The sequence below is a fragment of the Fukomys damarensis genome, unplaced genomic scaffold, assembly GCF_012274545.1.
Source record: "Fukomys damarensis isolate Sample0158 unplaced genomic scaffold, DMR_v1.0_HiC HiC_scaffold_5, whole genome shotgun sequence".
Lineage (NCBI taxonomy): Eukaryota > Metazoa > Chordata > Mammalia > Rodentia > Bathyergidae > Fukomys > Fukomys damarensis.
Window position 1 is genome coordinate 27,903,045 of NW_022900917.1, and position 12,935 is coordinate 27,915,979.

The 12,935-nt window shown below is 34.3% G+C and overlaps 1 protein-coding gene across 3 annotated transcripts; it reads left to right on the forward strand.

Moving 5' to 3' along the window:
* Window positions 1–498: 498 nt before the first annotated feature.
* On the forward strand, window positions 499–10,220 carry Ca1 (carbonic anhydrase 1). Of its 3 annotated transcripts, XM_010645291.3 has the most exons (7): window positions 499–544; window positions 1,016–1,207; window positions 2,396–2,514; window positions 5,134–5,229; window positions 6,099–6,161; window positions 8,494–8,649; window positions 10,076–10,220. In XM_010645291.3, the coding sequence occupies exons 1-7, from the start codon at window positions 508–510 to the stop codon at window positions 10,190–10,192; spliced, it is 780 nt and encodes a 259-aa protein (XP_010643593.1). In that variant the 5' UTR covers window positions 499–507; the 3' UTR covers window positions 10,193–10,220. The 3 variants fall into 3 exon arrangements, with proteins under 3 accessions (XP_010643593.1, XP_010643594.1, XP_010643595.1); XM_010645292.1 differs by lacking the exon at window positions 1,016–1,207 and having other exon boundaries at window positions 508–544; XM_010645293.1 differs by lacking the exons at window positions 1,016–1,207; window positions 2,396–2,514 and having other exon boundaries at window positions 530–544.
* Window positions 10,221–12,935: the final 2,715 nt, after the last annotated feature.

Sequence of the window (12,935 nt, forward strand, 5' to 3'; positions counted from 1 at the left end):
TATACATTACAAATAATTAGTAATTTTGTTTGATTCTAAATTAACAGTATGATAGAAGTTGCGATCAGCCTGTAAACAAGAAAATGTAATCTCTTTACAAATTACTATTGCTAGTATTGCTTAACTATCCAGCAAAGGCAGAATTGGATTATAAGCACACGAAGTATTTTTAATTTAAGAAATCCAAAAATTTCATAGGATATTTAACCATAACTTCTATTAACATGAAACAGGATTTAGTTTAATAAAAATCTATGATTTTGATATTTCTTTTTATAGTATAATAAAACAATTGGAACTTGACTAACTTTTCTAAACATTTTTACAGCACCTTTTTTAGATACATATACTTCCTGATATGAAGAGATGATGCAATAGCGGACTGTTAAGGGCAGAGACATTTCTATAAAATCCCCACATGAGAGAGTATCTACTGCATGCACAGTTGCAGTGAGTTATTCCACATATTACTTTTGTTGTCAGAAAAAGAAAACTAAACAGAAGATCATGGCAAATGCAGACTGGGGATATGATGGCCAAAATGGTAAGAGAATTTCTTTTTGTTTAGATCAAAATCATAGCTGATTGTCTTTTCTAAAAGAAGATATGTTAAGTACTTCAGACATTAATACAGCCACAATTTGATGGTTTGAATTGACTGCTTTGGATAATTATAATATCTTCATAAGAATTTTTACCAGTTGGTCTTTGCAGCAGAGATGGTTACAAAGTGCAATGAGTATATGTTTTATAAATCTGTTGCTCATGAAATATTTATAGTCTACTCCTATAGGCTAATCATTTAGGCCTATACTACTAGTGTTGACAGATGCACTCTTTTGCAGTACAGTATAGAGAAAAGATATTCTCAAAACAGAATTTCCAAGTAACTGAATGTCACTTAAGACACCTGAATAAATCATAAACTAACAAGAAAACAGGCAGTTAGAGTCTTAGAACTTGGAATCAAACATTTAATAAAGTTTTGATTACACACATACATTTGTCTTGGTAGGTCCTGATCAATGGAGCAAACTATATCCCATTGCCAACGGAAATAACCAGTCTCCCATTGACATTAAAACTAGTGAAGCCAAACATGACACCTCTCTGAAGCCCATCAGTGTCTCCTACAATCCAGCTGGTGCCAAAGAAATTATCAACGTGGGACATTCCTTCCATGTGAATTTTGAGAATGATAAATCAGGTGAGGTCAAAGACTGTTCTGATATTTCTGTCTAAAATCTACTGGGGAAACTGAAACAATGAAGTGTAGAGAACACTTTCTCAATTTAAGAAATCCAAAAATTTCATATGATAATATTTAACCATATGTTCTACTAACATGAAACAATTTAGTTTAATACTTTCATTATCTGGTGAAACAGTCTGGACTTCTAGAAAGTATCCGAATGATAAAGATAGTTTTTAGAAAATCCAGCTTTGTTTATTTTTAGTCCTTACACTATTTAATAACACCTCCCATCTCTTCTTCTATGTCAGGATCTTTATGCTCACTTCATTCTTTGTATAAACAGACAAAAAGGCCTAGTGATTAAATCATTGTGAAGAAAAGAACTGAAAGGGCAGATACATTCCCGTTGATGAAAGTGGATGTGCACAGTAGGGAAGACTGACTGTCCTCATACCTCAGAATCAGGCACATTGCCTGCTATGTAGTCAACTTTTCATCAGTGTTCATTGGATCAGTCACTAAATGACAATTTCATCAGACAGTTCTACTGCCATAAAAAGCCATTCTTGTTTTAGCACATTTCTACTGAATTTGGAGCCTAAATTTTAGGTGTACTTGAAGCAAGGTCTTTTATTAATACTAACTGAGGTCTGGTATGTGTGTTTACATCATTATGTGATTGGACAGACTCCAAAACAATAGGCCCTACAACGTTGAATTTTTAACAGAGGCACTTTCATTCCCTGGTCAGGGGTTCTCGCTATAATTGTTTTCATTAAAGACAAGATGTGTAATGCATAATTTGTTACTCAGAATAAACTGCTGTGAATTTTGGTGAATACTACCTATGCAGTTTTTGTTGAGAGAATGATTAATGAACTTGCAAACTGCAGAATTTCAGAAAAAGCCCTGTAATCACATGTTTAACTTACCTTGCACTATGCTTTCCTGGCAATGGAAATAGGTACAACCGTGCCTTGTGTACTGGAAATCATATCTATTTTATAGACTGTCTTAGCAGTGCCATGATTGGGGATGTATCATAGAAATGAGTGCCATCATCTTGGATGTAGGAGACAAAAACAAGATGAAAACTTTAGCTCTAGTGTTTGTTTTCATTTCAAATCAACAGAATTTAGTGTCGGTTCGTGCAAAGATAACCTGGATCTTAAGATTAACAGTAGTTTCCTTTTCCTCCAGTGCTGAAAGGTGGCCCTCTCTCTGACAGCTATAGGCTCTGTCAGTTCCATTTTCACTGGGGCGCTACAGACACATATGGCTCGGAGCACTTAGTGGATGGAGTCAAGTATTCTGCAGAGGTAATGTAATTTAGTAACTAGAAGATAATTATCCTGAGAGTGATTCCCAGAAGCAGTTCTATTATTATGTAAGTCACTATCCTAAGGAGACCAAAAAAGTATTATTCTAGTTTTTGTAAGGAACACCCACCCAGACTCCACTAAAATGAAACACAGACACACCATGCTTGGCAAAGCAGGACAATTTTCATGTGGAAAGAGACACCTGAACTTGGACCTGATCTCTGGAATACAAGATTTACGTTTAGCCTAAAAATATATCAAAAATTGTTACCTTGAAATCATGCTAGCTTCAAGGGGCAGCACTACTCTCCTTTAAAGCTCTGACCCTAAACTACAGATGCTACTGTTACTTTTTTACTTAAATTTCAAATTTGGACACACCAGTACCATGGGTATGATCAGAGACAGGACTGTAATGAGACTCTACAAAGAGCCCAAGTTTAATCAGAGCTATGAAGGCAGGGAGATGAATACACCTAGATGAGGTTCTGAATTTCCCTGGCTGCAGGCCAGCCTCCTACTCCTTCTTGACTTACCCTCACATAAAAGTTTGTGATCCATATCAAGATCTGTATATCTCTAGAGAAACACACGCACATCAAACTCAATGGAAGATCTGGGCAATTAAGAAGGAAGAAATTTGGGTCTTTATTTGTATGACTCTCTAAGGCATGTGCACCCATATACACAGGTGATCTTTTTAATATTACTTGCATAAAATGAATTTTATAATGAATATAGTTTTGAAACTTGCTACTTTTTCTACCCACCAACTTATCATGACCGTTTTTTTCAAGTCACGGGGTTTAATTCTGTCTCACTTCCTAATGTCTGTATGGGATTTCAATTGCACAAATATAATGGAATTTATTTAACCAGCTTCTGTTGATGGATAATTATAATGTCATCTGATTTTTATTCCACTCTGGGGTTTTTCACTTTTACCAAAAAAAATATGTGAATACATCCTCTTTGCATCTTATGTACCAGTGAAAGTTGATGTGTAAGACATTTCCTCAAAAGAGTTTATAAAATATGTGCATCTTTTCTTCTAATAAATGGTATGGGAATTGTATGTAAATATAACTTGTTTTACTTATTATATTATAAAATTTAGATGATATCTTTCAACGCTGCAGAAATATATTAAATGCTTATTCCCTGATTCTTTCATATAAAAATGAAGGTAGGTAGAGTGAAATTAAATGGATAAGGGGCCTACTTTAGTATTATGTTTTTGAAAGGCTACTTGGTGGCAGCCAGGCAACTGAAGCCAGGAAATCTGGGCTAGCAATTAGAGACACAGCCACCAGGTTCAACACATTGAAATTCAATAAATCTATATGGTGTACATATCATATACCAGGTTGAGAGTGCGTGCAGTGATTAAGAATGCAGGCTTCCTGGCTGACTTTTGGAGTTGGAATTAAACACCTGCTATTTACTGTTTGTATAAGTTTGAGCAAAATCACTCTTCTCATCAATATAGCCAAGCTAATATTAACATCTACCTCAAACAACGACTGACACAACAGCATGAGTAAACCCATGTGAGGCACACTTAGACCAGCTCTTTCACACTGTAAGTGCTGGTTGTTTTACCAGTCAACAAATATTTATTTGAGTGCTTACAGTATGCTGGATACCATTTATAAGGTAATTTGCTGTCAGAACTTGAATTTGATTTGTAAAAGAAAACTTTAAAAGGAAGGGAAGGTGAAAGGAAGAGGAGGGGAGAAAGAGAGAGAAAGCAAAGGTAAGAGAAAGGGAGGAATAGAAGTAAAAAGAAAAACTGGGAAAGCGATATTGAAAGACTTGATTTTGTTTATGGTGGTCACTTTATAGAGGGTGATCAAATAATGATTCGTTGAAGAGTAGTATTTGAGTTCAATCTAGAGACAAAGGTCTGCTCTTCAAGGATTATTGGGAAGGAAATTCCAGAAAAAATCAATACCTAATGCAAACGCTCAAAAGTTTGAACAAGTGAGATCTAATCTGAGATACACTTATTGAAAGTAAAAAATTGATGACAACTATGGTACTGTGTGTTTTGATTGAGCAATTAGATGCTTGTTATCTTCCCCTCAGAAGAGAAACGAACCAGGTTTGGCAAGTACAAATCAAGAGTTCTATTTTGGTTGTGTTAAGTTTAAGAAATCCAAGTGGAAATGTCAAAAGAATATCAAAGAGACATAAGACACCCTTGGATGTACAAGTCTAGAGTAATACAGACAGTTGAAGCTGCAGGTTTTGGTTTCAGAGTTGCCTGAGAAGGACACCGATGTGCCTAAGGCTTCCAGGAAGTCCAGAAGCCCCTTCCTATAAAGCAGCCATGATTTACCTCAGGAGGGAGAAAATTACTTTCATTTTTATCCTAAAGCCAGTTCGTCAGATTTCTTAATATTTTTAATACCAAAAAGATACATTTTTTAAAGAGTAATATGAAATAGTTGACGTCACTGTAGGAAAAGAAAATTTACCTATTGGTTCTAATCTGCTTACATTCCTCAGTGAGCAGATCTCCCTTACTAAGAGTGGAACATAGACCATCTTCATACTTATGTTTTGTTCTTGCCCTAATATAAATAATTAACTAACTGTGTTATCATTTTTTAGCTTCACATAGTTCACTGGAATTCTGCAAAGTACTCCAGTGTGGGTGAAGCTGTCTCAAAGCCTGATGGGATGGCAATTATTGGTGTTTTGATGAAGGTGAGTTACAGATACAGCTCAGCTGACACTGTTTAGCAATCAGACCTCAAAAGGAAGTGATACAAGGCAAAAGACTGTCGAAGTTTTCTCTTTGGAAAGTTCCCATCCTACTTACAGCTAGAGAAACCTTTTCTTCATATTTCATTGCCTTGCTTCTATGCTTTTCCCTCTCAATAAAACAAATGTTTAAGTAGGGGTGGAATAAGGAGTTATCATAGGGGAAAAGGAATTTCTATTTTCCATTTTTTCCAAATTCCTTTTTCTCAAAACTTCTGCTCTCATGGACTCAGGAGTTTCTTAATTTAATCTTTCATCAGGAAAGAAAAATTAAAAGAATTTTCCCCATAAAATCTTAATTAATTTTTAAATGGTAAATGATGCTTAAATCTGCTGTTGAAGAGTCTTTGAAAAGTTATAGGAGAAAATCATTATTAAATTTAGTATGATTGAGTAATTAAATCACCTTTGGAATTACAATAATTCACCTAACATTATTGAGCACTCAAAATATGACAAAATGTGCTAATTATAAGTAATAGAAAAGACCAAAATGAAAAGTTTTGGCTTTTATATCATAACTTCACTCAATTTCTAGATTTGTCTTGTACAGTTTTGAGCATCTTGCCTGTAATTAAATTCCAACCAAGCTTTTTATTTGTTACTTTACCTGTGGTTAACCTTATGAACAATGAGGGTAGAAGGGCCCACAAAAACATACACCTAAAATTCTATAGCAGGGAGAAATTACCTTACCTCTTTTCAGCTACTGTTAATTTTAAAAACTTAAAATTTAGAATTTTAGTAAATGTAGTATTTTAGTAAATTTTAGTATTTATCTGTATTTAACACTTTTTTTTTTTAATCTCCAGGTTGGTCAGGCCAACCCAAAGCTGCAGAAAGTACTTGATGCCCTAAGTGGAGTTAAAACTAAGGTAAATGAACAAAATAAGACAGTTCATTCTAAGAGCAATAATCCATAGAAGTATGAAAATCATTTAATTACACATTTGAAGTGGGGAGCAATTAGTCTGGTTGTAAAATGAAGACCTGAAAAATCAATGTATTACACAAATACTGCCTATGTCTGAGAAATTCTCTGATTCAGGAATTTGTTTTGTTTTCATATTTTTTATTGATTTGGGTAAGTGCAAAAGCAGGTTACTTAGTCATTAAAATTTGCTTTAAAAAACTGCATCCAACTGAAGTGTAAGTTTTTCCATTTTATGAAGATATCTATATTTTGTGGGAGTTTAGAAGTGCAGTGTATTCTTTTGAGGTATCATTAGTATGCAGTATTTGACAATCATGGTATCTAACTAAACTTAAAAAAAGGGATTTTTTGAAATATCCAATATTACCTTTACTGTTTCATCAGCAAATATTTAAACCATTAGAGGTTTGTCATTTTCTTTCATAGTGTTATTTCTATGTACAGTAAGTTTGTTTTGTGATGATTCAAGAAAAAAATTGAACTTTAAATATTACACTACAAAATAACCCAACTCAAAAATATTTTTAAAAACTACATAGAAAAAGAAAATAGTGAAGATATAAAAACATAAAATAAAAATAGTTTTAAATAATGAATAAATGCAAAATAAAACTTTATTGATAAAATGTAGTTGTTTCTTTGGAAAAATCAACAAAAAAAGGCACTTTTACATCTGTAATAAAGGAAAAGTGACACATATACAAAATACCATTATAAATAAAAGTTTTAAAAAATAAAATATTACTAAAGCTATAGAAGAAAAATTTTAATAAAAAACTATTTATAACATATCAGTAATTTTTAAGATTCAGATAAAATAAGTGGTCTTCTATGAAAATATGAAGAGAACTGACTCAAAATGGGGCTATAAAAGCTAGAAATAAATTGAAAAGAAAATCAATGTGTCTATTAGAAAATTCCAGGCCACCAAAATTTTATGTATCAGTCAACCTTTAAGAAGGTTTATGAATGTCAAATAACTGCTCTGATGAGGGTACAGAGAAAAAACTTATTTTATGTGTAATGAAATTTAATACCAAAATCAGGTAAGAACACCACAAAAAGAAAATTGTAGATCAGTCTTTCTTGGGAACATAGGTAAAGGAAACCTTAAGATTAGTTATAGCAAATCAACTTCAACAGTGTATTAAAATAATGTTTTAAAACTTGTATAACTTAGTCCATAAATATGAGGCTGAGCCAGAAATGCAATATCTAATGTAATTCATTATATTCATTATATTTAGCATAATATAATTCATGAAATTTAATGAAGAAGGAAAATCATATCATTAACTTATTAAATTATTAAAAATCATTTGAGAAATTCAATGCTCATACCTGAAGGTAAAAACAAAATAAAAGGAATAAAAACTTCTTCCATTTTATTAAAGATATTAACTAAAACTTGAATTAAACATGAAAAACTTAATAGTAAAATAATTGAAGCAATTCCATTTCAATCATAAACCAAACCAGAGTTCCAACTCTTACCATCACAATTAAATGTCATAATGGAAATCCTAAGCAATGCAATAAAATAAAGAAAACATATGGGTGCATCGTAGGATAAATACTGGAGAACTAAAGAAGACTATATCACTGTGGACAGAAAATATAATTCAAAAAAGTCAGCTAAAAAAGACCCAATGCATAAAAGTTTATCATGTAATAGCTGGTTCATTTTCTACATGCAATAATAACCAATCAGAAATAATGGGGAGAATATGACTAAAATGTAATCAGTGAGCATGTCAACAAATGTCTTTATCACTAGAATCTCACTTAATTCCTAAGGAAACAAAGTGCTTTATGTTATATATAGATATTAAATATCTTTTCATGAATATAGATTAATTTTTAAATGTTTTCTTTGCTTATCTTCAACCAAATAAAGAAAAAGATTTCTTCACCAAAGTTTGTGTCTTTTCTTCTTTGTGGTATTTATATTCACAAACACACGATTTATGAAATAATATATAATTCAAAGAGCATCCCAGGAAGATTAGAATGGATATTCTCTGGAAAGGAGGGTGGGGTGTGCCCCAAGAAAACATTTTCTATCCCATCCCTAAACCCTAGTCAATAAAAATGTAGCACAAAAAAAGAAATAATATAGAGCAAAAAAGTCAATTAAACCCTTAGCTAAAATCTGTAGATAGCATACGTTTTTGAAGTTTTATTTGGTCTCCCCTTATATATATTGATATAAACATTTTATGTCATGAAATGATGATGTGCACATGCCTGCGTATTTGTCTTTATTTTCTCAGGGAAAGCGAGCCCCATTCACAGACTTTGACCCCTCTGTTCTCCTTCCCTCATCCCTGGATTACTGGACCTATGCTGGCTCTCTGACTCATCCTCCTCTCCATGAAAGTGTGACCTGGATCATCTGTAAGGAGAGCATCAGTGTCAGCTCCGAACAGGTGGGTATCAAAGTGAATGAGTGAGGTTTGGAACTGCGATGCAGAAACGTCACTTCAACTGGTAGAGTCAACAGGGAATATTATTATCTCAATTAGGTTTTTGAGAGTTGACTTTTTCTTCCAACTATAAAAGACTCATTTCTGGCACAATTCTATTGAATCATGCCCCAAAAAAGTGTAGCATAATACTGTTTGTTTAATTTTTATGCAAAAATTAGAAGCATGGCTCAAGGTAGAGTGGCACACGTGTAATCCCAGCACTCTGGGAAGTTTAGGCAGAAGGATCCCAAGTTCCAGCCTACCCTGGGTATCTTAGTGACTTGCTGAGATCCTGTCTGAAAATTTAAAATGGAGGGAAGGGCACCAGGCATTTAGCTCAGTGGTTCCACTCCTGTCCTGCAAGTACAAGGTCCTGAGTTCAATCCTACGTACAACAACAATAACAACAACAAAAAAAAAAAAAATTAAGGGAGGTGTGTTGGAAATGTGACTCAGTCGAAGGCCCTGGGTTGAATCTGTAGTACTGAAGAAAAAAATAGAAAAAGAAAAGAAGGAAGGAAAAGAAATAAGAAGGACGAGAAAAGTGAAGGAAAAAACATGAGGTAAGAAATAAGTGGAAACAAAGTTTTTGCAAATAGAGAAGGATGGAGGGGTTGAAGGGAGGGCAGGAGAACGGGGAAAAGATAAGAACCGAGGTACATCATGTGACGGTACAAATTCCCAATGTTGAATGTAAATGTATTATATACCTAAAATGTGCCAATCAAAGAATTTAAGAGAAGAAAGAAAAGAAAAGAAAAACATGAGTCCCACTAGTCTCCTTAAGAAGGAGAAGCCTAACCTTGTTAAATGTCTCCTTAAATATTTCAGAAACAAAGGAAAAACCATTCCTAAGAGATCCAACCAGACTTTAGGGAAATGTAGCTCTCAGCTAGCATACCTTCACCATGTGTTCAAGCTTAAAATGTTAAATATACACCAACATATCACATGAATTATTCTTTATAATGATAAAAATAATTATCATTGATCAAATTACTACTTTTACTAGGCATCTGGCATGTATTTTTTCAGGCACTTTTCATAACAAACATGCAGGGCAAACATTGTGGCCCACGGCTAAGTGACATGTATCGAACAAACACTTTGTATTAGCACATTTAATCTTTGCCACCATCCAATGAAGTAAAAAGCGAAACACCAAAGTACCCCAGTTGGAAAGTGGCAGAGATGATATTCTGAGTAAATCATCAATAATGTAAACAGAATGCTTAACTCAAAGGAATGTGACAGATCCTCCCCATTGCTGAAGCCAGTACAACCCTCAACTCCGTTTCCTAAATATCAGTGCATTAATTATGCTGGCTAGGCAGTGTTTTGTGTGGTTTTAATAATTCTTCGTTCTTTAAATATCGCATCCTTCCAGCTAGCACAGTTCCGCAGTCTTCTATCAAATGCTGAAGGGGACAAATCTACCCCCATACAGCACAACAACCGACCCCCACAGCCTCTGAAGGGAAGAGTGGTGAGAGCCTCATTCTGAAGGCCCTAAGAAGGAGCTCATCAAGAACCCAGCCCTCCTTCTGGTGCAACATAAATGATCATTTTTAAGAAACAAATGTACTTCAATGCCAGCAAGGCAGCATACCTGCACATGTATTCTATAGAATTAGAAAAAGAGAGGAATTTAGTTCTCAATGAATAACTCAAATAATCTGTAACCTTGCAAATATTGATCTATAAGCATAAGTTTATGCCTAAATTCACCTTTGCTTTAATGGAATTTTGTGGAATCACAGCTAAGTGATTTTGTATCTTTTTCAAGCTGATTCAATAAAATAGTTGTATCTGTTTCTTCTTGTATATTCTGTATTTTATAAAAACCCATTAATTTCCTATTTCATATTCAACGTTAAAAAATTGAATACCTTACTTCAAGGAGCATTTTGCCTCAAATATAATAACCTAAGAGCAACTTGAGCTGAAATATCAAGAAAGTCATTTGCTTACTTTTAAAGACAAAGATATTATATAATATAATATGTCATCCGAGTTTAATACTACTATGCTGGCACAACACTGCTATCATTTGTGTTCTCTCTGATAAGAATAATACATTTTAGAGCCAGGCATGGTGGTACACGCCTGTAATCCCAGCACTTGGAAGGCTGAGTCAGGAGGATCGCTGTGAGTTTGAGACTATCCTGGGCTACACAGTGAGTTATAGGTCAGTCTCAACTGCACAGTGAGACCCTGTCTCAAAAAAAAAAAAAAGAATAGTACACTTTATAGAGGAAAATTATGCTTCTAAATATTGCTTCTTCTTTTTCTCCCCACATTATCAAGGCCAGTGCTGTTCTACCATCATTATGACTAATTAATTTGCATGCACCTATATATTAAATTTGAAAGAAAAAGAATAAACAAATGGTTTATAAAAATATTGAAAGTTATGTGGCATAAAATCATAAAGGAGCATAGTTCAGTCTTTTGTGCAGTTAATCTGAAATCAGTTTTCTCTGAAGCCATACCTACATTCAGAGTTTTGCAATCCTGTGTCCAATATTTAGCCTTGCAACTTACTTTAGTTCTCTTATCTGAAAAATTGTATCAGAGACCAAGGCTCATTCCAATGTTTTTCATTTATCTACTGTCACAGAACCAGTCAAAAACTTCTAAATAATGGTCATCAAAGCTAGAAAGACAGATCCACTCAGCACATTCTTCTTTGCCCTGCAGGAGCTCTTGCATGGAGGTGCTATTTATTTTTGACATAACGGCCAGCCTCTTAGTTCACACTAATCATATCGATTGGCTTTTAATTCTGAAATTATCAAAGGTCATCATGAAAGCCAAAGAAATGGATGTTTTGGTGTAATTTGAGAAACACATCTATAAAGGATGCTCAATACCAACAGAACACTTGAAGGTGAGCAATATAAAAAATAATTTCACAGGAAGGACTTATAAAAATACCTGCTAACTCATATATACTTTAAGAAGGTAGAAATGGATTCCAGATTGATAGCTGAGTCTGTCGGTCTCATGGTGGAAAGGGTAAACATAAGATAGGAGACATATGATGGTCATCAAATTTTTTCTCTAAGCCAAGGGGCAGGTGGGGAGCATGTTTCTCCTTCCTGCTTCTGCCAGAATTTCATCAATTTGGCACAACTTACCAGGTGCATTATAGAGGCTTTCCACCCCTCTCTGAAGAGGCCGATAAAAGCAGCTGTTGAGAGAATATATGTGTACTAGGCATTAGATCATCTGAGAATCCAGCTCATATGTTTGGGTGATTCATCCTCCTGTTGTATACCCTCCTGTTTTGCTGATTTAGTTACATAGAGGATTTGGACATCACTCAAGGATTCTGTTTTTTCCATGACGTTTGTCAATGGATCTTCCTTATGGCAAATCTGTTAGGCTTCTCAACACCCAGAATGACAGTGCCAGCTGCTGAGGCTCAGCCTAGGCTCAAGGCTCAAGGGTACAAGAGTGCTCCCACATCTTTCTGTTCTCTGTCTTCTCCTCTTCCCAGGAAGACCATGCAGAACGTTTATGGCAAAGTTCTGCTGCTTTGCCAGTCCAAGAAGCACAAAATATTTCCTAAAATGTTCATGTTTGTAAATTTAAACCAATAAAACCCCTAAAAGCATTAAATTCATCCAAAGGGGAATTATGCCAAAGAAAATAAATAAAAAGAAATATCTTCATTTCCTATAGGACACAAAAGAGCATGTGTCTATTTCTTATAACTCTAGTTACTCCATGTTAGTGGCTTTTCATTAGTTTGTAGTCAGAGATACCTATGAATATGTGAATAAAGCTATGAGCTTCCCTCTCCCTCTCCCCTGCAAAACAAATTACATAATTAGATCTAATCAAATTGCATACTAAACTTTAGAATATTTAAAAATCTACCCTATTTATTTCTTTTCAGTCACAAATCATTCTGGACCTCAGAACAAGATCCTTGCTCTAAGTCTGAATTATTAAAAAGTGGGCTATGAAGGACTCTGGGTCTCTCTTGATCTTTTCTCTAATATAACAGGTAGTTTTGCCTTTCCACCTTATTCTTTTTTTTAATTAAGTTTATCAGTACATTTTAGGTATACAGCACAGTTACATTCATCATTGGGATCTTGTACCTTTACATGACAGGTCTTGGTTCTCTTTTTCTCCCCTTGTCCCTGCCCTCCCTTCACCCTCTTCTCCCCTCCCCATTTACAAACACTATTTCCATCTTTTCATTTTCTCACATTTTTTTCTTATCCCTTATTACC